General features: G+C 56.3%; 2 protein-coding genes across 4 annotated transcripts; both read left to right on the forward strand.

Moving 5' to 3' along the window:
* The first annotated feature begins 1,080 nt into the window (after positions 1–1,080).
* On the forward strand, positions 1,081–17,501 carry ACOT11 (acyl-CoA thioesterase 11). 3 transcript variants are annotated; one of them, XM_036387633.2, is made up of 17 exons: positions 1,081–1,359; positions 5,410–5,485; positions 6,892–7,090; positions 8,503–8,572; positions 11,380–11,440; positions 11,644–11,745; positions 12,004–12,139; positions 12,682–12,838; positions 13,214–13,333; positions 13,427–13,571; positions 14,480–14,535; positions 14,663–14,729; positions 14,815–14,898; positions 14,987–15,120; positions 16,703–16,834; positions 16,907–17,033; positions 17,124–17,501. In XM_036387633.2, the coding sequence occupies exons 1-17, from the start codon at positions 1,337–1,339 to the stop codon at positions 17,277–17,279; spliced, it is 1,845 nt and encodes a 614-aa protein (XP_036243526.1). In that variant the 5' UTR covers positions 1,081–1,336; the 3' UTR covers positions 17,280–17,501. The 3 variants fall into 3 exon arrangements, with proteins under 3 accessions (XP_036243526.1, XP_036243527.1, XP_054371701.1); XM_036387634.2 differs by lacking the exon at positions 5,410–5,485 and adding an exon at positions 10,359–10,409 and having other exon boundaries at positions 1,082–1,359; XM_054515726.1 differs by lacking the exon at positions 1,081–1,359 and adding an exon at positions 10,359–10,409 and having other exon boundaries at positions 5,362–5,485.
* A 1,492-nt stretch (positions 17,502–18,993) lies between these two features.
* On the forward strand, positions 18,994–21,683 carry TMEM205 (transmembrane protein 205). Its single transcript, XM_036387636.1, has 3 exons — positions 18,994–20,622; positions 20,712–20,875; positions 21,057–21,683. Exons 1-3 carry the CDS (start codon positions 20,493–20,495, stop codon positions 21,366–21,368), a joined length of 606 nt encoding a protein of 201 aa, XP_036243529.1. The 5' UTR covers positions 18,994–20,492; the 3' UTR covers positions 21,369–21,683.
* The last annotated feature ends 60 nt before the right edge of the window (positions 21,684–21,743 follow it).

Here is a 21,743-nt window from a genome sequence, read left to right on the forward strand (position 1 = left end):
CTTATTTGCTGTCCCAAAAGTGAACGCTTTAAAGGAAGTGTTGTTTTCTGAAATTATGGAATTTAATCGCATCTGGGTGTGCAGAGCCACCTGCAAGACATGGAAGGGCCTCTCTGTTCCTGCTCTTGGAATGAAGAGTGCAGATTTTCTCCAAGTAGCTGAGCAGCGAATGCTCAGCGGGGTTAAAGTCCTCAGGCAACAATCTTCTTCCAGAGAGACTCTCCATCACCATAATCGGATCAATCACCTGGTGCAATGCAGAGCTTCCTCCATCCCCCAAAGGCTCCAAACCCCCTCAGGGCGTCATCACCCTGAGCTGGGCCCCATCTCCACCCCTGCCCAGCCCAGCCCTTGCAGAGGTATCCTGGTGTCCCAGCTCCCCTCTGCCTGGGTCTGGCATTTTGATGAATATTTTCCACAACCAGCCTAAAATTTAGGTGGCTGAGGCAGGGGCTTTTGCCCTGTTTCAGTGCTTTGTTATTCTTATTTACCAAAAAAAGAGTGGGGCTTTATTTCCCGTTGAAATGGCTTAATTATTTCTCTGCTGGCTTTCCAGTGTCAATACTTGTGCTGCCGGTGCCTGCCAAGAGCTTTGATCAAACTCTTGTAGGCTGATGACCAAGAGTCACTTGTGAAAGTGTGTAAATCAAATACAAACAGAACAACACCTCCCCTAAACCCAACAGTCATCAATGCGGTGACACGGCAATTTGCATTTTATTTCCTTGTTAAAAAAAAAAAAGAAAGAAAAAAAGAAAAAAAGTGGGGTTTGTGACAAGCCCTGTCAGAGGTACTTCAAAGGCAGCAGGGCCAGAGAGCAGCTGTGTATTGGATTGGCTTTGGAGAAGTTTGCCGAGGTTTTTCCGGACAGTGAGCTTGGTGTCGGCACCTGCGGCTCACACCGATATTTTCAGGTAAGTCTAACTGAGTGCCCCTGGCTGGGGAGATGGGGGCAGAAGAGGATGACGAGTGGGCTGGGGAGGGGATGTCACCCCAGGAGCTGCTCCCTGGCGCGGCATGAAGGCGAGCATCATCACCCCGCTCCGCAGAGCTGCTGGCAGCGCGCCGGTGCCTCCCGCCGGCTCCGCAGCCAGCCCGACACATTCCCTGCTGCATCCAGAGCCAAGCTCCCGAGCGCCGGCCATTTTCCAGGCAGGCTCGGATCTGCCAAGCGCTACCTTAAGAAAAGTTGTGCCTGGCCATATTTGAGGAAGCGGGAGGGGGTGTGCGCTGGCCCCGGCCCAGGGCTCCGCGCCAGCCCGGCCTCGACGCCCGCGCCCGCAGGTGTCCGGACGCTTCTCCTCCGAGCCAGCCGTCGCCTCGACACCTCCCGCAAATGCTCAGCTTCTTCTGGCTGAGGTGAGGGCTGCGGGGAGCTGGGCACCGTGGGGATCAGGGAGGGAACGCCAGGGATGGGGGAGCGGAGCTGCTGGCGAGGCTTCTCCCGCCGCCGGCTTGTCCTGGCACGCATCGGCGCTGGGCGGCTCTTCCGGGGGAAGGATGTGGGGTGAAAGCCCCTTGTGACCCCCTGCTCACCCGGGTGATGCTGTCCTGCCTTTGGGGTTCGTAGCGAGCCGTGCTGCTGCTCCATCGTGCTGGGCACTGGCAGCTTGTCCATGGGGACGTGGCATCCTCGGGCTGCAGCGGGGACAGCGGGCCAGAGCTGGGGACACCAACAACCCCCCAGGTCCTTCTGGGTGTGACAGGAGCAGTGCTGGGGGCTTTGGCTTGAATCAGCTTCTTTTCACTTAAAAGTAGGGGCAGATATTTGGGAAGCGTGGGCACGGGGTTGCTGGGAATGGTGGCGGCATGGGGAGGGCAGAGGGATGTGCTGGGGCTGGTGGGTGGCACGTTGCCATGGTGGTCTCCACCCCAGCAGCCTCAAATGAGGTGGTCTTGGCCACAGTAGGGACCACCACATCACCATGGTGTTCACCTGGGTGTTTCCTACTCCAGTGATCTCCGCCGTGGTGGCCCCCATTGCAGAGACCACACAGTAAAGACCACCAGGGTGTGGACCTTTGCACCAGCTTGGTCTCCACTATGGTGGTTTCCAGCTGTGGTGCTCTGAACGTGGTGGTATTGATGTTATGGCAGTCTCCTCCCTGGGAACGCCGTGGGTGGCAGGGCAAAGCTGCCTGGGCTGGGCGGTGCTGTTGGTGTCCCCATGCGTGTGAATTTTGGCCCTGGAGGTGTTTGCAGGTGCTCTGGGGTGGCATATGGCTCTGTTCCCCCCCTGCACTGGAGCCAGACCTTTGTCCCTTTGTCCCCTGGGACACTCCCTGGGGAACTTCGCCCCTGTGCCGGCAAACCAGCACCAGCCTTCCTGGGAGCCTCATGGGAGCTGCAAAGAGCACTCAGGCAGGGGTATGGATGGGGCTGTGGGCATGGCTGGGGCTGGGGGTGCTTCACCCTGTGCTGGGGAGGGCTGTGAGGGTGCTGGAGGTGTCCCCGCTGTGCTCACACTGAGTGATGCTTTCCCATGGGTGATGGCTGGAAAACCATCAGCCCCTGGTGAGAGGAGTCATCCTGTGTCCCACTCTTGCCTTTGACCCTTGGTTTGCACTTTCCTGGCCCCGTGCCTTGCTTTGCTCCATGTACTCTAAGGAAACATGATGTGTGGTCCCAAAAATACCCATTGCAGTGTGTCCTGGCCTTTCTTCTGGGCTGGCCACTCTCCTGCACCACACTGCATGGAGCTGCTGTGTTTCCTCACTGTGCTGTGACCTGGCAATTCAGTCCCCATCCTGAGGGTCCCATCCTGAGCAGCAGCTCTCATGCTGGGCACCCTGCTCCATCCTGGTGGGCATGGGGTGATGGGGCTGGGCTGTGCTGGGCATCTCCGATGCTGCTGGCTGGCACCAGGGCTTTGTGACTGCTGGCAGTGGGACTGGCAGGCCAGGGTCTTGGGGCATGGACAGCCCTCACTGCCCTGTGGAGATGGCAGAATTTCCCAAAGTAGGTCAGGGTAATTTTTTAACGTGTGCAGATTTGCTTGTTACCATGGATATTGCTCAATTATACACCAATAATCCGCCATGTGAACTTCATTGTCGCCGCTTTCTTCCCCACCATCTCCCCCCTTTTTTTTTCTTTAAATACTTCCAGGGAGGGGTCAGGTTACACCGAGGGGCTGGAGTGGGGATAGGAGACAGAGCCCGGTGAGGGAAAATGGGAATTAGGTATTTGACAGGTGGCAGTGGTTGGTGAGAGAGCTCTGAGGGCAGCCTGGGGTGGCTCAAGGAGTGAGGCTGCCCTGCTCTGCCCAGACACCCCCACCAAAGCCCAGCACTTGGGACCCCCACCCCAGTTTCACCCTTGCCTCTCCCTCTCATCCACTGTCTTGGGGGTGGCTGAAGCAAACCCTGCTGTCAGTGGGCTCAAGATTTGGGGGAAGAGCTGTTCTCCTGCATCTCTGCCCAGCACCATCCCGGGGAGCTGTGGCACCCACGAGGGTTTGCAGTGGAGGTTTGTGCACAGTGGTGCTCCCCTGGTGATTTCTGAAGAGGCCAGCTCTGAATTTCACAGCAGAAATGTTCCCTGGAGCTTGTGGGTGTTTTGGTGCTGTGGGACACCCCTCTGCCAGGGGGGTGTGGGGTGCTATGGGGTCCTTCTCCCCAGTATTTGCAGGGTTGTTGGTGTGTTTGTTTTCCTCTCTGTGTCTTCCCTGGTTTGCTCTGTGGGCTCCTTACGCCTTCAGCAGCACAGGAAGTGAGCGTGGCAGGAGGCAAGAAAAATATTCTGCTGGAAGGGATTTTTTTTTTCCTAATTCAAACTTTTTTTTTTTTTTTTGGGTAGAAGTGGGTCACTTGAGGGGTGACAGAGTAAGAGCATCATCGCCTGGGTACTGCATCCCGTTGCCATGGTGACCTGAGGGCTGCATCAGTCAACAGCTTTAAAAATGTGACAGTTGAGTGAGGCTGAAGATTTTAATGAGGACAGACACTTGCTGGCTTGGTTTCCGTAACAAATACTCCACAAATACCCACCAGCTGGATGGCTGCAGGTCTCGGGGCGCTCCCCTTCCCCGGGCTGGGAGCGTGGGCTGGGGCTGCCTGGGAAGCAGCAGGGGGATGATGCAAAGCAGACAGCTCTGGCTGTTTTTCCCCCTCCTGCTAACGCAATCCAGGGACAAGGTGACACCATTGCCGAGCCAGCAGCAGGTTTGGGTTTCCAAGGAATGTCCCTCTGGAGCTGTTGGCTGGGGCTGTGGGGTGTAACAGGACCACCCCCAGCCACTGGCACCGCCTTGTGCCTGCATTGGGCAGCAAACCCATCCTGTTAAACAGGACAGCAACCCTTGCAGCGGGCTCCTGCAAGGGCAGGTGAGCCATCAGGAAGCTCCCAAACCTCAATAACAAGCCTGGAGAGGTCATGGGGCTAGGGAAAAGGTCATGGGGCTGGGGAAAGCAAGACCCAGTGCTGCTGGGGCAGGGGTGGGAGGCTGCAAGAGGCTCCTGTTTGTGTCTTGTTTTGTACTGACCACATTGGGTGCACTCTGTGGGATGCTCCAGCTCCTGATGGTGCAGGAGGCAAATCTACACCTTCCACTTTTTTAACCCCGTGCCAAAATCAGTCAATTCCATACACTGGGAAAAGAGCTGCTACCTCCAGCAGCCTGGTTTTAGCTGCATGGGAGAGGGATGTGTGCTGGGAAGCTGGGGGTATGCCAAGGGCCTGGCACTCTTGCATTTAAAAGCAAATGTAAATATGAAGCCTCTTCCACTTTATTTTTTTTTTTTTATTCTGCAGCTCCCACACTGCCTTTCCTTGCAATGCCACCACGATGTCCAGCTTGGACACAGTCACCCTGCACATGGCCTGGGAGCCTGCAGGCACCCAAGGACACACGATGCCCTTGTGGAATGCCAGGGCTTGGCAGGCAGAGGGACTGGAGCACGGCACAGCAGCACTGCTGGAGCCGGGTGCTTCCCATTTGCTGCCCCCAGTACCACCCATGGCAGCCTCAGCCCTGCCTGCTGCCAAAAATACGCTCCTGGCTGTCTTGTGACTGCAGCAGTGTCACTGCTCTGGCCAGGGGAGCTTCAAGGCACAGCCCTGTGTCACATGTAGCAGCATTGACACAGCATCACTGGCTGAGGGCTTGGCCATGGCCCTGCAACGTGTGCTTGGTCCAGCTCCCCGAAATAGCTGGGACTCTTTCATCTGGGCTGGTGAGCGTGGGACCTGACCCCCATGGAATGGCAGGCACCTGCCCCAGGTCTGCCCTTCTCCCTGTCAGCTCTGACAGCTCCCTGATAGGTGCTGGCGAGGGGTCAGTGGAGTGGGAGGGATTTCAGCATGGGATGTGGGGACAGGCTGTGACAGCCTGCCACACACTCTGCTGGGACACAGCCGCGCCATCTCTGCCGGTCCTGCCGTAACCAGAGCCACTCTGCTCCTTTCCAGGTGTCTCTTAAAAATGGTCAAGGGGAATATTATAGTCCCTGAAGACATCTTGAGCTTCTGTTGCAATGGCCTCCAGGTACCCTTCGTGCCGTGCAACTAACCCGTTGTGCCGCCAGCTACTAACCCAGGCCGTGCCAGGGGGATGCCACCCCGTGCCAGGAGCTGCACAGGCCTGGCTGCATCCTCTCCCAACACATCCCCACAGCCAGCAGCTTCTTCCCTAAGATTCAGGGCTGTCAAACGCCGGGAGAATGACCGGCGGGATGGCGGGCCAGGCTGTCTGCTCACGCTGCAGCAGGCGGCTTTGGAGCTCTTTGCATTGCTGGCTCGTCCCCCAGAGCCTGCTGGCTTCCCAAAATAGCTCTGTGCTACTCGTGGAGGCGCTTCTGCGTGCTGGGAAGCAGCCCGGGAGGTTCACACAGGGGTGTGGAGGCTTCTGGAGGGGCTCTGGTGGCCGGGGTGGGTCTCACTGTGGGATGGGGGATGCCACCTTTGCCATGGGCTCAGTGCGCTCGCTGTGTCCCTGCCCAGGCGAGGTTTGTGCCGTTCCCGTTCCCGGGATGTCGTGTACCAGTAGCTATGGAAACAGAGGTTAGACCCGCTGGAGGAAAATGCTATTCTGAGAGGCAGCGAGCTCAGGGTAGTCGGGAAAGCTTCATTTTCAGCATGAACCCATCTTTAAAGAATCCGGGCGAAGCAAAGGGCAGGGAAGCTGCTGCAGTGGGACTCCTGCAACAAGTGCTGAGAGCAGGAGCTGCAGCGGGAGCAGAAAGCGGAAGGAAGGGCTCTGACGAAGCCCAGACAGCTCCTCGTGTCTGCTCAGTTACTCACCAGGCTAACTGAGTTCAGCCCTTGTGTAACACGACTCACTTGACATCTCTCATCAGCTTTTTTCCCTGCCAGCACCACCTCAGCCTCCTCTCTCTCCCACCCTGCTTCCCAAGGATGCCAGGGAGCTGCTCTGTGCCCTGCAAATGGACAAGCCAGCAAGGAACATATTTCACTGCCCAAACAGCACCAAACTGAGGATGCTCCTCCTCTGCTGCTTGTACCACATAGTGCTTCCTTTGGTGAAATGGGGGTGTTGGTGGAAGGTGTGGAGCACTGTCCAGCCCCAGGAGAGCAAACCCCCTGTGCTGCAGCACCCTAAAAATGAAGCTGTCAAGGAGAAAAATTCCTTCCCAGAAGAATGATTAACTTTGGGAGGGGCTTTTTCGTGGATTTTGGGAGGGAGCAGTGGGGTTGGGTGATAAATGGCCTGAAAACCTGGAATAATCCCCTATGGAGCTTGTTTTAGAGGGATCATTTCCCTTTCAGCTGCAGACACCTTGTCTCTGGCAAGGGCTGGGTGGGTTTGGTGGCGTCCAGGCGTGTGCAGGGCTGGGTTCTCCCAGCTCTGTGTGGGGAGTGTCATCACAGGTCACTGTTCCCTCAGGAGATTTGCTTCCCCTGGGGGTAAAACGGAGCTTTTGTGCCCCACAGGGCTCGACCTCTCCACCCCGTGCCCGGGAGCCAGGGGAGCGGGAGGAGGTGCCGGGGGCCATGGCGAGCCCCCCGGCTGCCCACAACCCCACTGAGGTGCAGATGAGCCAGCTGGTGCTGCCCTGCCACACCAACCACCGCGGAGAGCTCAGCACGGGCCAGCTGCTCAAATGGATCGACACGGCCGCCTGCCTCTCCGGTAAGCCATCCTCTTCCTCCAGCAAGCCATCCTCTCCCTTTGGTAAGCCATCCCCTCCCTCTGGTAAGCCATCCCTCCCTCTGGTAAGCCATCCTCTTCTCCAGCAAGCCATCCTCTCCTCTGGTAAGCCATCCTCTCCCTTTGGTAAGCCATCCTGTTCCTCCTGTAAGCCATCCTCTTCCTCTGTTAAACCATCCTCTCCTCTGGTAAGCCATCCTCTTCCTCCTGTAAGCCATCCCCTTGTCCTGCTGGCTGCCCAGGAAGGCAGCAGGCAGGATGCACAGGAGCCAGCTCATGGGCAGCATACCTGGCAGTCCAGCAGCGTGTGTGCCTCAGAGTGACGCCAGCTGGGGACCCACGTCATGCCATTTTGCTGAGTAATTAGAGAGCAAAGAGAAGCAGGACAAGGAGGGGAGGAGACGTGCACTGCAGCATGCCTGCTGGCTTGGGGACAGATCAAAATCTGTGCCTGCTTCCTCTACAGTGCTGCCCTTTTCCTTGCCTGCTGTGCAAGAGCAGGCTGGTGGCACCCCAGCTGCAGCCAGAGGGCTGAGCTCCTCCACTCAGCAGGAAGCAATGGAGCTCACCAGCCAAGCATGGGGAGGTTATGGCAGGGGAACGGGTGCATTTCTGCATTTGGATGGGGTTCCCAGAGCAGTTTTGCAGTCTGAGGTTCCTGGAGTCCCAAGGGAAAGCTGCACTGGCAGAGCAGCTTTGAAATATTTGCTGTGTATGGGGAGATGGAATCAGCTGCTGGTGCATCTCCACAGCTGCAAGCTCATGGAAGGAAGGCAAACACCAGCACATCCTCCAAACCTTCAAACATCTGCAAACCCACGCTGCTGTGGGTGGAGAAACCCCAAATCCCACTCTGGTCTGGGATTCAAGGGGCTTCAGCAGGGAAAGGGACGCTGGCTGGGTGTCACCAGTGCCACCAGCCTGGGACTGTGACTGTGTTCACAGGGGTCTTAGGATGAGGGAAGAGATGAGGATCTGACTCTATGTTTCAGAAGGCTTGATTTATTATTTTATGACATATGTTATATTAAAACTATACTAAAAGAATAGAAGAAAGGATTTCATTAGAAGGCTAGCTAAGAATAGAAAAAAAAAGAATGATAACAAAAGCTTGTGTCTCGGACAGAGAGTCTGAGCCAGCTGACTGTGATTGGCCATTAATTAGAAACAACCACATGAGACCAATGCCAGATCCACCTGTTGCATTCCACAGCAGCAGATAACCATTGTTTACATTTTGTTCCTGAGGCCTCTTGGCTTCTCAGGAGGAAAAATCCTAAGGAAAGGGTTTTTCATAAAGTGTGCCTGTGCCGTGGGGCAGAGGGTCCCTCGTGCCCCTCGCAGCCTCAGCACGCTGCTGCAGGTTGCTGATGCCGTTTGTTTTTCCCTTCCAGCCGAGAGACACGCCGGCTGCCCGTGCGTCACGGCTTCCATGGACGATATCTATTTCGAGCACACCATTAGGTAAATACCGGCATGCAGGCAAACACGGGGCTTTCCCCTCTGCCCACTGCAACGTGGGCAGGGGCTGGAGCTGGAGCAGGGAGCAGCGTGCCCGGGAGAGGAGGAGGAGGAGGTGCAGGGGCAGTGCCAGGCTGGCAGGGCAGCCAGGGACTGAGGCTGCAGGGCTGCTGTCTGCTCTGATTTATCCGCCGTCTGCTCGCCTGGGGAGCTCCTGCTGCGCTGGCTTCCCGGTATTTCCCCCAACGCCAGGGAGTACACCTCCCTGGCTTTGTTCAGGAAGCAGCTCTGATTTAGTGCTCTGGAAAGCTGGAATCTTGCAGATCGTGCCTCTGGAGTGGCCGTGTGGGTGGCAGAGGCGTGGAGGGGCTCACCCACCCAGCGGGTGCTCCCGGCTTTGTGGGATGTGTCAGGCTGGGCAGTGCCTGCTCAAAATTCCATCCCTGACTGGTCCTGGCATCCCCTGGGTGCTGCCCCACAGAGCTGCCCCCTCTGATTCATGCAGCCCTTGGGATGTGGTGTTTCAGGGGACAGGGATGAGAGGGGGCAAAAATCCTCCCAGGGTTCTGCCCTCATCCTCCACAGTCTCCCAGTACTGAGAGCATTCCCACCCAGCATTCCCAAAGCAGTCTCCTCCTTTTGTACCCCCAGTAAGCCCAGGTACTGCCACCCACCTTTACTCATCTCTCAGAGCCCCCACACCCACTGTGCCTGTCTGAACCACCTGGGTACCATTCCAGGGGGCTCCCTGGGGGCTTGCCATGTGATATAGGATCCGTGTGATATAGGATCCGTGCTGCCCAGCAGTTCCTGCCTTGCCATATGGGATCCATGCAGTGCAGGATCCATGCTGCCCAGCCACTCCCTGCTGTGCAGGCGCCAGTGTGGGTACCCAGGGCTGGCACTGGGGTCCCTGGCTGTCAGCTCATTTGTTTGGCACTGAGAGGCCTCACTCAGTCTTGGGTTTTACTGTCATTCCCAGGAAATGCTGAGCTCACACTTTTGCCCTCCCACATGAGGTGCCCCTTGCCCTGGGGGTCAGCTCCATGAGAAATCCACAGTGTGGGGATGTGGTGCAGCCACGGTGCCACCTCCTGCTGGCAGAGGTGGCACCACTGGGGTTGATACCCTGCTCCTGAGGCAACTTTTCCCCATGGGCTTCAGGAGCAGGGAAGAACAGCCCCAAGCCCACTCCACAACATTACATCTAGCCCTGCAAAGCATTTGTCCCTCCTTGGGGGTGAGCTGGGCACTGCTCCAAGGGGGCAGGGAATATGTGCTGCTCCTGGCTCAGATCCCGCCTGCTGTGGTCCAGCTCAAGGCTCTGAGCAAGGGGCCTGGCAGGGATTTCCTGCAGAGCTGTTGGAAGGTGGAGGAGTTTTGTGTCAGATCTCCTTCCTGGCTGTTTGTGCCTTCTGCTGCCCTTGTGCTGTGGGGGAAAGGCAGGGAGGAGACCCCAAATTATCACTGGCTTAAAACTCACTGGCTGGGCAGCAGATTGTCCCCATCCCTGTGCCCTGCTGTGTGGAAGTGCAGCCTCTGGGGAGGATCACACGTACCCTTGAGTGGGGCTTTGTGTGGCATTTATGGCACTGGCCTCCAGTGTTTGATAAGGACAGAGAAGATAAAGTCCTTTCAGGGCTATATATGGACATGTGGGGCTGCCAGCCTGCCTGCCTGGCCCCTTGCCCTTGCATGCCCCTCGCCACAAACCCATCCAGAGCATCCACCTGGCTGCTTCCATGGCCTCTAACCCTGTCCCCTCGTTTGCTGTCTCTCTTTGCCCCAGCCAGCCGTCTGCCAGCCCTGCTGGGCAGCGGGACGGGAGGAGCGTGCTCGGGTACGGACGTGTTTGGCCCTAGAGCAGCCAGCCTAGCACAGTGCTGCCGTGAGTTGGGAGCCTTAACCCCACTGACCAGGCATGGCATGTCAACAGGGGCTGCTCACCTAACCCTGCTAACCTTCTGGCATGTCAGGGTCCGTGCCAGGGGACGGCCAGAGGCACCAGCTCCCGCCACTCCTGCTCCAGCCAGAGCCAACGTGCAGAGTGTGACATTTACAGAGCTCATTTGGAGCCTGAAGGCACGTGTGAGGGCACAGGGTTTGGAGAAGTGGTGGTTACAGGGTTTATTTTTCCACTGAGTTTCCTAGCACTGGCCTCTTTTGGGGAATGAGGAATATCCCTGATTTAAACATGTTATTTGGTAAAGACTGCTGTCGGCGTCACTAAAACGTTTAATTTGCTCATTCCGTGGGTACCAGTCTGGAGTAGCTCAGGCTGCAGGGTCTGTGTGTGCACTCTGAAGCCTGCTGAAGGCACAGAGGAGAGCAGCAGCTTGCTGCCAGCAGATGTTTCATTTCAGAGATGGTGCAAAATGCCCCTGGCTGGGCCCTGCCTCCTGCCACCTCCCATTATCCCAAGGTATCCATTGCTTGTGGGGAGGCCCCGTGGCTGGTCCTGTGTGCAGGACAGTGGATGCGAGGCTGGAGGAGCCGTTTGCTCTGGCAGGAACGTGCATGCCCACATGGGCAGGGGTGCCAAGCAAGCCTTGGGCACCTCTGCCCCCCTCGGGTGTCTGGCAGTACCCAGACCTGGGGACCCACTTGCACACAGCTGCTCAGGGCTGACATCTCACTGCTCTCACGTCTCGGGGGTGGCTGTCTCCGTGTCCTGCTGGCCATCTGGCATGTCCCACAGTCCCAGGGAGCCTCACCACAGTGGGCAGTGAGCTGGAATGCCATGGCACCTCAGAGGAGCTGCTTGGTTGCCCCAGTAACCCCAGACCCTTTCTCCTCTTCCTGTTTTTCAGCGTCGGGCAAGTTGTCAACATCAAAGCCAAAGTGAACCGAGCCTTTAACTCCAGCATGGAGGTTGGTGTGTGCCCCTGCCCCTGTCGCCCTTGCTGTGTGCCCGTCCCCACCAGCCACATGGCCAAATCCCCAAATCCTCCCACAATTCCCAGCTTTAATCCCATTGTTCATCGTTTTTGGCTGGCTCTGGCCAGGGGTGCGTGGTGGGATGTGGGTTCCTGGGGAGAAGAGCCAGCTCTCAGGGGTGCTTTGCCCTCTCCCAGGTGGGCATCCAGGTGAGCTATGAAGACCTGTGCAGCGGGAAGCACTGCAGCATCTGCAGGGCGTACGCCACCTTCGTGGCACAGGGCCCCTTGGGCAGCAAGGTGAGCAGTGGCTGGTGCCTGGGGGGACTCTGTAGCCTGCCTCAAACAGAGGCAGTAGGGAAATGGCCTCTGTGAGGGCTGGGCTGGGCTCAGCTTTCCATCAGGGCAGCTGCTGTTTCTTCATGGGTCAGTGATGCCCTGTCCCGTGCTTGGGGGATGGACAGTGGGTGGCTCTGGGCCTTGCTCTGGGCATGGAGGGCACCTGCTCGCTGCTGCTCGTCCCCCAGCAGGGCTGCACCCTGCCCCATCCCTCTGCAGGTGAGGCTGGAGCCGCTGATCCCGCAGACAGAGGAGGAGAAGATCGAGTACAGCATCGCTGCCGAGCGCCGCCGCATGCGCCTGGTGCACAAGGACACCCTCAAGGACCTGCTCACCAGCAGCCCCCAGGAAACTGGTACCGTGCCCTGTTTGCTTCCAAAATATCCCTGATGCCCACTGGTGACATCCCACTTCCTCAGCAGGGTGCTGGGGTGATCACCACACAGAGGTTTGGGAATGTCACGACGGGGTAGGGATCAGCCCCACCGTCCCAGACTGCCAGGCCTGGAGGTTTTGGGGTGCTGATGCAGTGGGAGGGCAGCTGTGGGGAGAGGGACTCGCTGCTCTTTCCAAGGAAAAAAAGGGACTTTTTATTTTCTGACTCCAATATTTACAGATTTTCAAAAGTGACAGTGGATTGGAGGGTGAAAGTGCCACCTCTCCAATGACACTGGACAAACAAGCAGTCCATCAAATTTCTCCTACCTCATAAAAGAATGCAAAAACAATAAGTTATTTACATAAAGCGTGTGAGAAGGCTCGTTACAAGAATGTAAACATCAGAAGGCTTAGAAAAACTTAAAAAAATCAGGGTGAGAGACAAGAGCTGTTGGGGTGCTGGGAGAGGGGTCCCAGTGGCTGTACAACACCCTGAACCCTGCCTTTCCCCTGTGGCAGAGCTGGAGACGCGGGACGGCAGCGGGGCGGTGCCGGCGGAAAGGACGCGCGTGGAGAGCGTGGAGCTGGTGCTGCCTCCCCATGCCAACCACCAGGGCAACACCTTCGGGGGGCAGATCATGGCCTGGATGGAGAATGTGGCCACCATCGCAGCCAGGTGACCCGACAAGGGGATCAGAGGGACCCAAAGTAGATGTTTGCTCCAGCAAAGCACAGCCGTTAGCCCAGATGGAGCCAGGACAGGGAGGGGACACCGGTGGCTGGGTCTGGCCACAGCTGGACTGGAGGGATGGTGCCCAGCACGTCACCCTTGTGTGACACTGCACAGGGAGTCCCACAGGTGTGTGGTGCTGAGGCGCCCCAGGGAAAGGTTCACACTCATTGCAGTTCACACTCATTGTTCCTTCTCACGGCTGGCTTTGGCCGTTGGGATCCAGAGGTGACATTATTTGGGCTCTCCTTGTCTCTGGCTGGGTCGGGGAGGGTGCCATGGTGTGGGGCCATAGCCAGGGGGTGACACCTGTCCCCACAGCCGTCTGTGCCACGCCCACCCCACGCTGAGGGCCATCGAGATGTTCCACTTTCGAGGACCGTCGCAAGTTGGGGACCGCCTGGTGCTCAAAGCCATCGTCAACAACGCCTTCAAGAACAGGTGGGTGCCAGTGGAGGGGGTGCCCTTCCCGCCCTCCCCACGGCCCTCTGCTCCCTCATCCCTCTGCTCCCTCATCCCCCTTCTTTCTGGCAGCATGGAGGTGGGGGTGAGCGCCGAGGCCTACGGGCAGGAGATGTCTGTGAGCCGCAGGCACATCAACAGCGCCTTCATGACCTTCGTGGTGCTGGACCAGCAGGGCCAGCCCCGCACGCTGCCCATGGTGGCACCCGAGCCAGGGGTAAGCACCATCCCCAGCCTGGTGGCAATGGGGAAAAATCCCACTCAGACCCCAAGGGCTCTTGGATTCGCGGCAAAACAAATGGAGTTTTGTGATGGTGGGAATGCAGTTGCCCAATAGCAATCAAATTGAGTTGATTGCTCGGTGTAACTAATAAAATAAACTACTTGCCAGAGCAGAGAGGGAGGTGTATTAGCCATGCAATGCTTAGCAGAGTATTGCCTGCAAATTCCAGCTCATCTTTTCTATAATTTAGGGGAAGGAATGTTGAGGTGGTTTTGTACCTTTCAAAGCATCCTAATCCATAATTTGCTGGGATCCAAATATTTAGGGAAATCTGTCACATGAGCACAGTGGCAAAGCAAACACTCGGGCATCTCAGCTTCTTCTGGGCTGTTCCTTGTCCAGCTCCCTGATTTTTTGATGCCTTAAAACTAGGATCTCCTACTATGATGGAAATCATCTCATGGCCAAAGTTGGGCTCCCTGAAACCTCCTCTCATCCACTTTAAAACACCACACAATCACTTTCTTAAAAATAAGCTGCTTTTTTTGGCTTTTATTTCCCCAGGAGAGGACATTTGCAGGTGCTAGGGTACCTAGCAGTTTTTGTTTCAGGGGGCTTGTTCAGGTTTGCAGCTACAACAAGGGTTTTCCCTAATGTGCCAGTGCCCATCACTTGATCAGAGCCTGGTGACAATGCTGAAATAAATCACAATTAATCACTGACCATCACTGCAGTGTGGCCAGGGTGGCAGCTGGCAAGCAAGGGGGCTTCACCTTTCAGCCCTTCCCTGCTGAGTGTTTTTCCCACTCCAAAAAAGGCGTGGTGGGGTTTTTTTGGTTTTTTTTTTTTTTTTCTCCATCCTCCTTTTCCTATTAACTTAATTGCCTTTTCCCATTTATCAGGATGGAGAAAGGAGGTACAGAGAAGCCAGTGCTAGGAAAAAAATTCGGCTGGACCGGTGAGCAGCAAAACGAGTGGGCTGTGGGGATGGAGGAAGGAGGAAAGGGGGGCTCAGCACTGGGGGGCAGGGACAGTCTGGGGGTGCTTTGTGTCCCCTCACAAGGGAAGCTGTTCCTTTGCTGCAGAAAATACCTCGTCTCCTGCAAACAGACTGAGGTGCCGCTCTCCGTGCCCTGGGACCAAAGCAACAAGGTAGGATGATCCCCCGTGGCAGCTGCTGCCTCCTGTTCCTCCTCCTGCTCCCCCTCCTGCCCCTGACATGCTGCCCCTGCCCCAGGTTTATCTGAGCTACAACAACGTCTCTGCGCTGAAGATGCTCGTGGCCAAAGCGAACTGGGCACTCGCCAGAGAGAAGGAAAAGGTACTAAGCCCTGTCCCCTCTCCCTCCGCCCCAAAGCACGGCCAATCCAGGTGGGAACAAGTCCCAGCTGTGCCCTGTGCTCCCCCAGGTGCGGATGTACACGCTGGAGGAGGACAGGTTCCTGTCCTTCCGCATCGAGATGTCCGTCTGCATCCCGGCCAGCCGCGCCTTCTCCCTGCTCTCCAACCTGCGGCGCCGGCACGAGTGGGACAGCCACTACGTGTGAGTGCTGCAGCCTCCCCAAAATCACACCCCTCTCCGAGTTTAGTTGTTAATTGCTGCCCCAAGATGTCTCTGTTTCGGCCCATGCATCCAAAGAATGAATCAGAGCTCTTCACTTTTTGGTCTTGAAGTTGTTTATTAATTCTTATCTATAAAATTTTCTTTCTGCCCAGCCGAGATCTGCTCAACCAGGCAGCCACAGGCACTGTGACCGCCCTGAGGCAGTGTTGTCTTTTTAGACTACAAACTACGTATAACATATTTACACTTAATTCCCAATACCCATCACCTATGTTAGACAGTGTGTTTCTACTCTAAACCAATCCCAAAGTGCCAACATCACTGCTGAAAATGGAGAAGAACAAGAAGAAGAAGAAGAAAGGCTAGATACGCCCTAGTTCCTCCATCTTGTCCCCAAAACCCCCATTGCAAAAATCCTAAAATCTACATTTTCACCCTGTGATAATTTTATTATTATACTATTTAAACTTCTGTGACTTTCAGGTCCTCATACAAAGCTGGTAACTTGCTCCAGGGGTCACAATCAAACCCACAGGTGCTCTGGGCAGCATGCCAGGGTCTCTGAGTCCCCCAGTGGAGTCCTTGGCAACTCTGGGCACCTGGAGGGATGTGCTGAGTTCTGATACACCCCCAGGCTTAAGCCTTGTGGTTAAGCATCCCTTTGGGCTTTCTGGCAGCCAGTGTGTTGCCTTGTGTCTTGGTTTGGAAAGCCAGGTGTCTGCTAAGGAAGGCAGGAGTCTCTCCTGAAAAGGAGAATGTAAACCCTCCCCACCCCTCTGAATTGCTGTAAATTTTAAATCAAGGAGCTGTCAGGCAAAAAATATGGGAGCAGAAAATAACAGGTCTTTAATAGGGAAGAAAATAAAAGGATAAAATAAACAATGCATCACACTAGAACAACACTGACAGAGTCAGAACTCAACCTGACACCCTGTGGGTCAGGGTGTTGGTAGCAGTCCAATTGGAAGTGTGGCTGCAGCCCTCCTGGAGTGTCAGGTGTGGTTCTGGTGGAGCAGGGATCCTGTAGAAAAGGTATAGTCTTCCTCTGAAGATCCAGTGGAAGAAGAGGCAGCTGCTGTTCCTCTGGGAAAATCCAGTGGAGAAGCTGTGCTGGTATTCCAGAATCTCCAGATTATACCTGAGTAGCAATTCTTGGCTCCTCCCTCTGGGCAGAACATCTCCCAATGGGATGCTGTAGTTCTTATCAGCCATGCAGTGACATTCAATAACTGTTATCAGCAGATGTCCCCTCCCAAGGGAGGAGTGATTGTGGAAGAGATAAGGACAAACTGCCCACATGACAAAAGACAATTGCCATACAACAGATTGGAATAGAATCCATCTTGCCTTGCAATCTGGAATACCTTGCTTGCTCCTGGAGACCCCTCACACAGTGTGTCCCTGTCCTGGCTCCATCTGGGCTGATGGCCACGCTTTGCTGGAGCAAACATCTATTTTGGGCCCCTCCAAATATTTTGGGTCTGGTGGTGGGCTGTAAATGTGTAAGGCTCAGATTTAGGGGCACAGCAGAGTTTCTGTGACCGGTTCCCTTCCCTTCCAGGAGTGCTGAGCTTGTCCAGAAGGTCGATGACGACGACATGATCTACCACGTGGTGAGCCAGAAGCTCAGGGACGAGAACAAGCCGCAGGACTTCGTTATCCTGGCGTCCCGGCGGAAGCCCTGCAGCAAGGGGTGAGTGCCCAGCCCGAGCCCTGCTCCCTGCCACACAGGCTGTGCCAGCTGACCGGGCTCTCTCGTCCCCAGGGACCCCTACGTGGTGGCCTTTCGCTCGGTGACGCTGCCCACCCACCCCGCCAGGGCCGAGTTCACGCGCGGGGAGACGCTCTGCTCCGGCTTCTGCATCTGGCCAGAGTCACAGGAGATGAGCAAGGTGGGAGATGCTGTGGCTGTGCTCCCACAGCCCCTGGGGGAGGCTCCTCCCTCCCCTGTGGCCCTGCTGACCTCGCCCTGTGCCTCGCAGGTGGCTTATTACAACCAGGCCATGCCGGGGTACCTCACCTACGTCACCACCAACGTGGCGGGGCTGTCCTCCGACATCTGCTCCACCTTCGAAGCCTGTGAGAAGTTCCTGCTGAAGAATAAGGAGGACCTGATCTCACGGCTGCAGGACTTCTAGAGCCACGGCCCCCTGCGGACAGACGGACAGACAGATGAGGGGACACTTCTGTGGCGGAAGGGAACATGGGACGGTGACACCCAGACCTCCCTGGGGGCTTTGGTCCCAGGGGCTGGGGTGGAGGGGCATTACTGTACCACCTCATCCCTTGCACTGATGTGTCACACCTCTTCTTTCTTTTTTATTATTTTATTTAGAAATTTTATAAGCTGATGTACAGGACTTCGTTTTCTAGTTCACTTAACGCTACTTGAATCTTTATATGATCCAAAATCTTCCCAAACCAGATTATTTTTTTCACTAGTTCTCAGTGGGGCATAACTGGTTCCTTTTGAGGCAGTGAAGGGAGAGAGGGGGCAGTGATGTGGGGTAGGGTGCTGTGCTCCTCCCTGGTGCCTCCCTGGTGTAGGGGTGGCTGGTGGAACATCCCACTCTCCCCAGTGCTGCTCCTTTTCCTGGGCAGGGCTGGCAAACATCCCACCCCAGCAGCAGCAATAGGAGTGTTTTGAAAGGACGGACATCCCTATCTGCTCTGGGTGAGTGTCTGCTCCAGGGGCTTGCTGTGCTTGGTGAGCTTGGAGCAGGGGTCCTGCACCCACGGCTCACCTGGGCTCAGGTGGAGCTGGGGTCCTTTGAGGCAGGACTGTGCTGCAGGAAAGGGGTGGTGCTCCCTGAAAGTGGCTTTTGGGGACTGCCTGGAGGTGTGGCTCTCATGTCTGGGACGGCCCTCGTTGTCCCCCTCTGCTGGGTGCACCAACACCTTGACATGTAAACGCAAAACTGCCTCAGAGGTGCTGAAAAAGGAAAAGACAGAGCCAAACCTTGCTCCCCTAAGTCTGGGATGCTCTGGGAAGGGCACCACAATGAAGCAGGGGTGACAGTGGAAGTGCTGCTCAGTCACAGCACAAGGGACATCTGCCCTCAGCCACAGGCCTGTGGAGAGCCCCCTCCTCAGCTTTCCTGGGTCACACAGCCAGAGGCTTTCTGATGGCATTGAGGTTTCTGGAAGAAAATGAGCGAGCCCTGGAAGTCCTTGGGTACGCAGAGCTTTGGGCACAGCAGGTCCTACAGGTGCCAGCTGTGCCCTTGCCTCTGCCTGCAGAGCCCTGTGCTTAACCCCAAGGATGTGTTTTGTAGAGCTTAACCATGAGCAAGTGATGGTGATGCTGTACTCAGGGTGAGGTGAGGCCATGGGGTGCCAGAAATGACCACAGGGTCTTTTCCAGGACCCCAGGTGTCCCTCTGCAACACCCAGTCCCTTTGCCACCCAAATTCCCCATCCACTTTATAAGCACAAGGAGCTCCTGCCCCTCTCCTGTGGCCACCAGGCAGTGGCTCCCAGCCCTGGGCTGGCTGTGGCCATAAACCCCTAATCTCTGCACTATCTCCCATCATAAACATCTCAGCTCAAGGCCTGGCATGGCATCCTCCAAAAGATAAAGCCATCTTAGGCTGAACATGGTACAAAACATTCAATTTTTATACAGCCCTCTTATCTCCCAAAACTCAGAGCAATCCTGCCTTTTTATCACCGGGACAAGAGCCATCCTTCCTACTCACCGTTAGGAATTGCTGCTGCTTGATTAAAGTGGAGGGGATGATGTATTTGCCTGAACATTAAACTTTAACTGACCTCTCCCTCTCCTCAAGTATTGTGCTTCTTCCTGCTGGGAGGCCCTGGTCAGGCCTGGCTCCAGCCTGGCTGAGTCCCTGGGGGTGCAGGGTGATGGAGCAGGAGTGACCTGGGGGCACGGCAGAGCCTCCTGTGCTTTGTGCTTCTGCAGGAAAGCTGCAGCCCTACAGCATCTGCGGGCCCTTGGGGCATGGCCAGCAGGGCTGGGCAGCTTGGAGCATCCCTGGAACACCCATCTCCACTGCCTCATCCCACAGAGAAGGAGGGACCTGCTGCTCACCGTCCCTACCAGCCCTTCCCAGAGCCCTTTCTTTGCCCTCCCCATCAAATGCACTGCTCTAGGACCAATTCAGCAATCAATCACCATTTTCCTTAATCCCTTTAAAAAAAACAAGGGAGTTACCCCCTGCTCTGAGCAACCTTCCAACCTGCATGAAAACACCTTGGAGCTCTCACCGCTAATTCCTGCAGGGAGGCAAATCATTTGGAGAGGCAGATCTGGGACCTTGGGAGCAGCAGGGCTCTGTGCTGGCTGCTGGCAGAGCCCACCACTGCCTTCCTGCCCAGCATGATGCAGGGAACAAAGCCCCACCTAAGGACCACGGCTGCCTTGCCTGGGCCCCTGCCATCCTGGATGGAGCAGGGAAAAATCCCCAAAACGCCAAGAAGCTCTTGGAAAAGAAAAGGCCATGAATACAGCTGGGGATTTACAGGCCAGCACTCCAGGTTGGATGTGGGTGCCTTCTCTGGTGTGCTGCCATCATGAGAAGGTTTAAGGACCTGATTTTATGGGTGCCTAAATAAATACATGGAGCTAATATATCACAATACAGGGCATATTTATCTGCTTTGCAGGAGTGGGATAGAATCACACGGCAGTGTCTCTCTCAAGGCCAGCCCTGCTGTAATTCATGCCCCGAGGCAGCAGCCGAGGGGAGGAGGAGGAGGAGGAGGAGGAGGAATTCTGCAGGCAGCAGTATTGATGGGCTACTCCCAGAAGCTTTGTTTTAATTAATTTTCAGAGCACTCCTTGCAGTGGATCAGGCAGCTTTTTCAAAGCCTCCCTCCACCCACTGTCTGTGCTCTTGTGCAGGGTCTGGGGCAGGGGGGTGAGCCTGGGAGCCCCCCTGCTCCTTTGAGCCCCCAGGTTTTTGGTTAAACAGTGCAGAAACTGTTCTGTTTTTAAACAAGGAGACTTCCCCCTGGCCAGGAGGCCTCCGATGGCCACAGCGTAGGCAGGTGAATTTGTCCCAGCTTTACTCTTCCCCTTTTTATTGACTTTCTGCCTGTTCCTGCTGCCAGGGGTCAGCGGGGCGTTGGCTGGACTTTGCCAAAAGTCCACCCCAAGCATATGGCTCCCAGGTGCTGACGCAGTGCCCTGCCCTGAGATACGAGGGGATTGAAGAGCAGCTTTGCAGCCCGGTCGGGTGTGTGGTGGTGAGGCTGGAACGGGGCTGTGCCAGCTCCAAAGCTTTCCCTGAGTAAGCAGGTTTGTGAACCTGAACTGCATTTGCCCTGTGAGCAGCAAGGTGACAGCAGCAACCACAGCTCAGCGCCGAATTCGGGGTGACCTGGCTGACATGAAGGGACCTGTCCCCATCCAGCACGCCATGGCAAGTGACACGGAGCCCTCCAACGCCATCAAACTGCTGCACCTGCTTGTCCTCTCCACCTCCTGGGGAATGCAGGTCTGGGTGACCTTCGTGGCCGGTAGGTTGGGCTGTGCTGTGCTCTCTGCCCAGGGGGGTGGCACAGGGAGGGGGCTCTGCCCCAGGACTCACCTGCCCTTCCCCTCGCAGGCTTTGTGATGAGCAGGCGCCTCCCTCGCCACACCTTCGGCTCCATCCAGCGTGAGCTCTTCCCCTACTACTTCCACATCAGCTCCACCTGTGCCTTCCTCAACCTGACCCTGTTTGCCATGTCCCACCCCAGCGAGCAGCTCGGCCAGGAGCACAAGACCCAGGTAACCTCCCTCTTCCTCACACACAGCCCCAACCCCTTCCTCTGCTCCTCTGGCTGGCTTGCAAACCACAGAGACCCACGCACAGTTCAAAGAAGCCCCCAAGCACCCAAACTGCAGCGAGCCAGGGGGCCTGGGGGAGAAATTGAACCCCCCACATGCGGGGTGGCTTTGCTCCCTGCAGATCATCATCTTCCTCGTGTGCATCGCCGCCTCTGTGCTGAACACGCAGTGCTTCGGGCGGGTGGCCTCCGACCTGGTGGCTGAGCTGCAGCAGGTGGAGAACAGCCACGGGCTGGGGCAGGAGCTGGGGCAGGAGCTGGGGCTGGCAGCCAGCGAGTCCCGCAGGCAGCTCCGTGCCTCCAACCCCAGGTACAGGCGGCTGGCGCGGAGCTTCGCCCTCCACCACACTCTGTCCTCGCTCTGCAACCTCCTGTGCATCCTGTGCAACGGGCTGAGCCTGCAGCACCTGGCTGGCCAGCTCTCTGCCCTCTGAGGGCACTGCCAGCTGGTGGCTGCACAGTGCCCAGCCCCTGCTGCCTCGCTGTAAAGCAACCCCAGCTCTGGGCATTAAACTGCAGCATCCTCGGGTGGAGAGACTCTTGCTGTGTTGAAATTTAGGAAATGTTTTCCTAGAGCTGCCTGCAGCCAGCCTCTGTGATGGAAGCAGGAGTGTTTTATGGCTGAACAGCTTTCTAATGCCCCGTGTCTAAAGCTACAGTGTGCTTTAGACATTTTACATTCCTGCAGGAGAGAAATAAATGAGAGATTGAGAATTACTTCTGATTAAAAGCCAAACGCTAATACAGAAGTACAGAAGACCCTGCCTGTTAATGTAATGGATAAGGGTGTTATGTTGGGGTTTAGAATC

This window comes from Molothrus ater, chromosome 9, assembly GCF_012460135.2.
Source record: "Molothrus ater isolate BHLD 08-10-18 breed brown headed cowbird chromosome 9, BPBGC_Mater_1.1, whole genome shotgun sequence".
NCBI lineage: Eukaryota > Metazoa > Chordata > Aves > Passeriformes > Icteridae > Molothrus > Molothrus ater.

What these genes read in the sequence shown, in the direction of transcription:
- ACOT11 (XM_054515726.1), top strand. Translation starts at nt 5,423, where the DNA reads ATGGTCAAGGGGAATATTATAGTCCCTGAAGACATCTTGAGCTTCTGT. An exon ending in TATTTCGAGCACACCATTAG is followed by an intron (nt 8,573 to 10,358) that starts GTAAATACCGGC and finishes TCTTTGCCCCAG; the next exon opens with CCAGCCGTCTGCCAGCCCTG. An exon ending in CCTTTAACTCCAGCATGGAG is followed by an intron (nt 11,441 to 11,643) that starts GTTGGTGTGTGC and finishes GCCCTCTCCCAG; the next exon opens with GTGGGCATCCAGGTGAGCTA.
- TMEM205 (XM_036387636.1), top strand. Translation starts at nt 20,493, where the DNA reads ATGAAGGGACCTGTCCCCATCCAGCACGCCATGGCAAGTGACACGGAG. An exon ending in CTGGGTGACCTTCGTGGCCG is followed by an intron (nt 20,623 to 20,711) that starts GTAGGTTGGGCT and finishes TTCCCCTCGCAG; the next exon opens with GCTTTGTGATGAGCAGGCGC. An exon ending in GCCAGGAGCACAAGACCCAG is followed by an intron (nt 20,876 to 21,056) that starts GTAACCTCCCTC and finishes TGCTCCCTGCAG; the next exon opens with ATCATCATCTTCCTCGTGTG.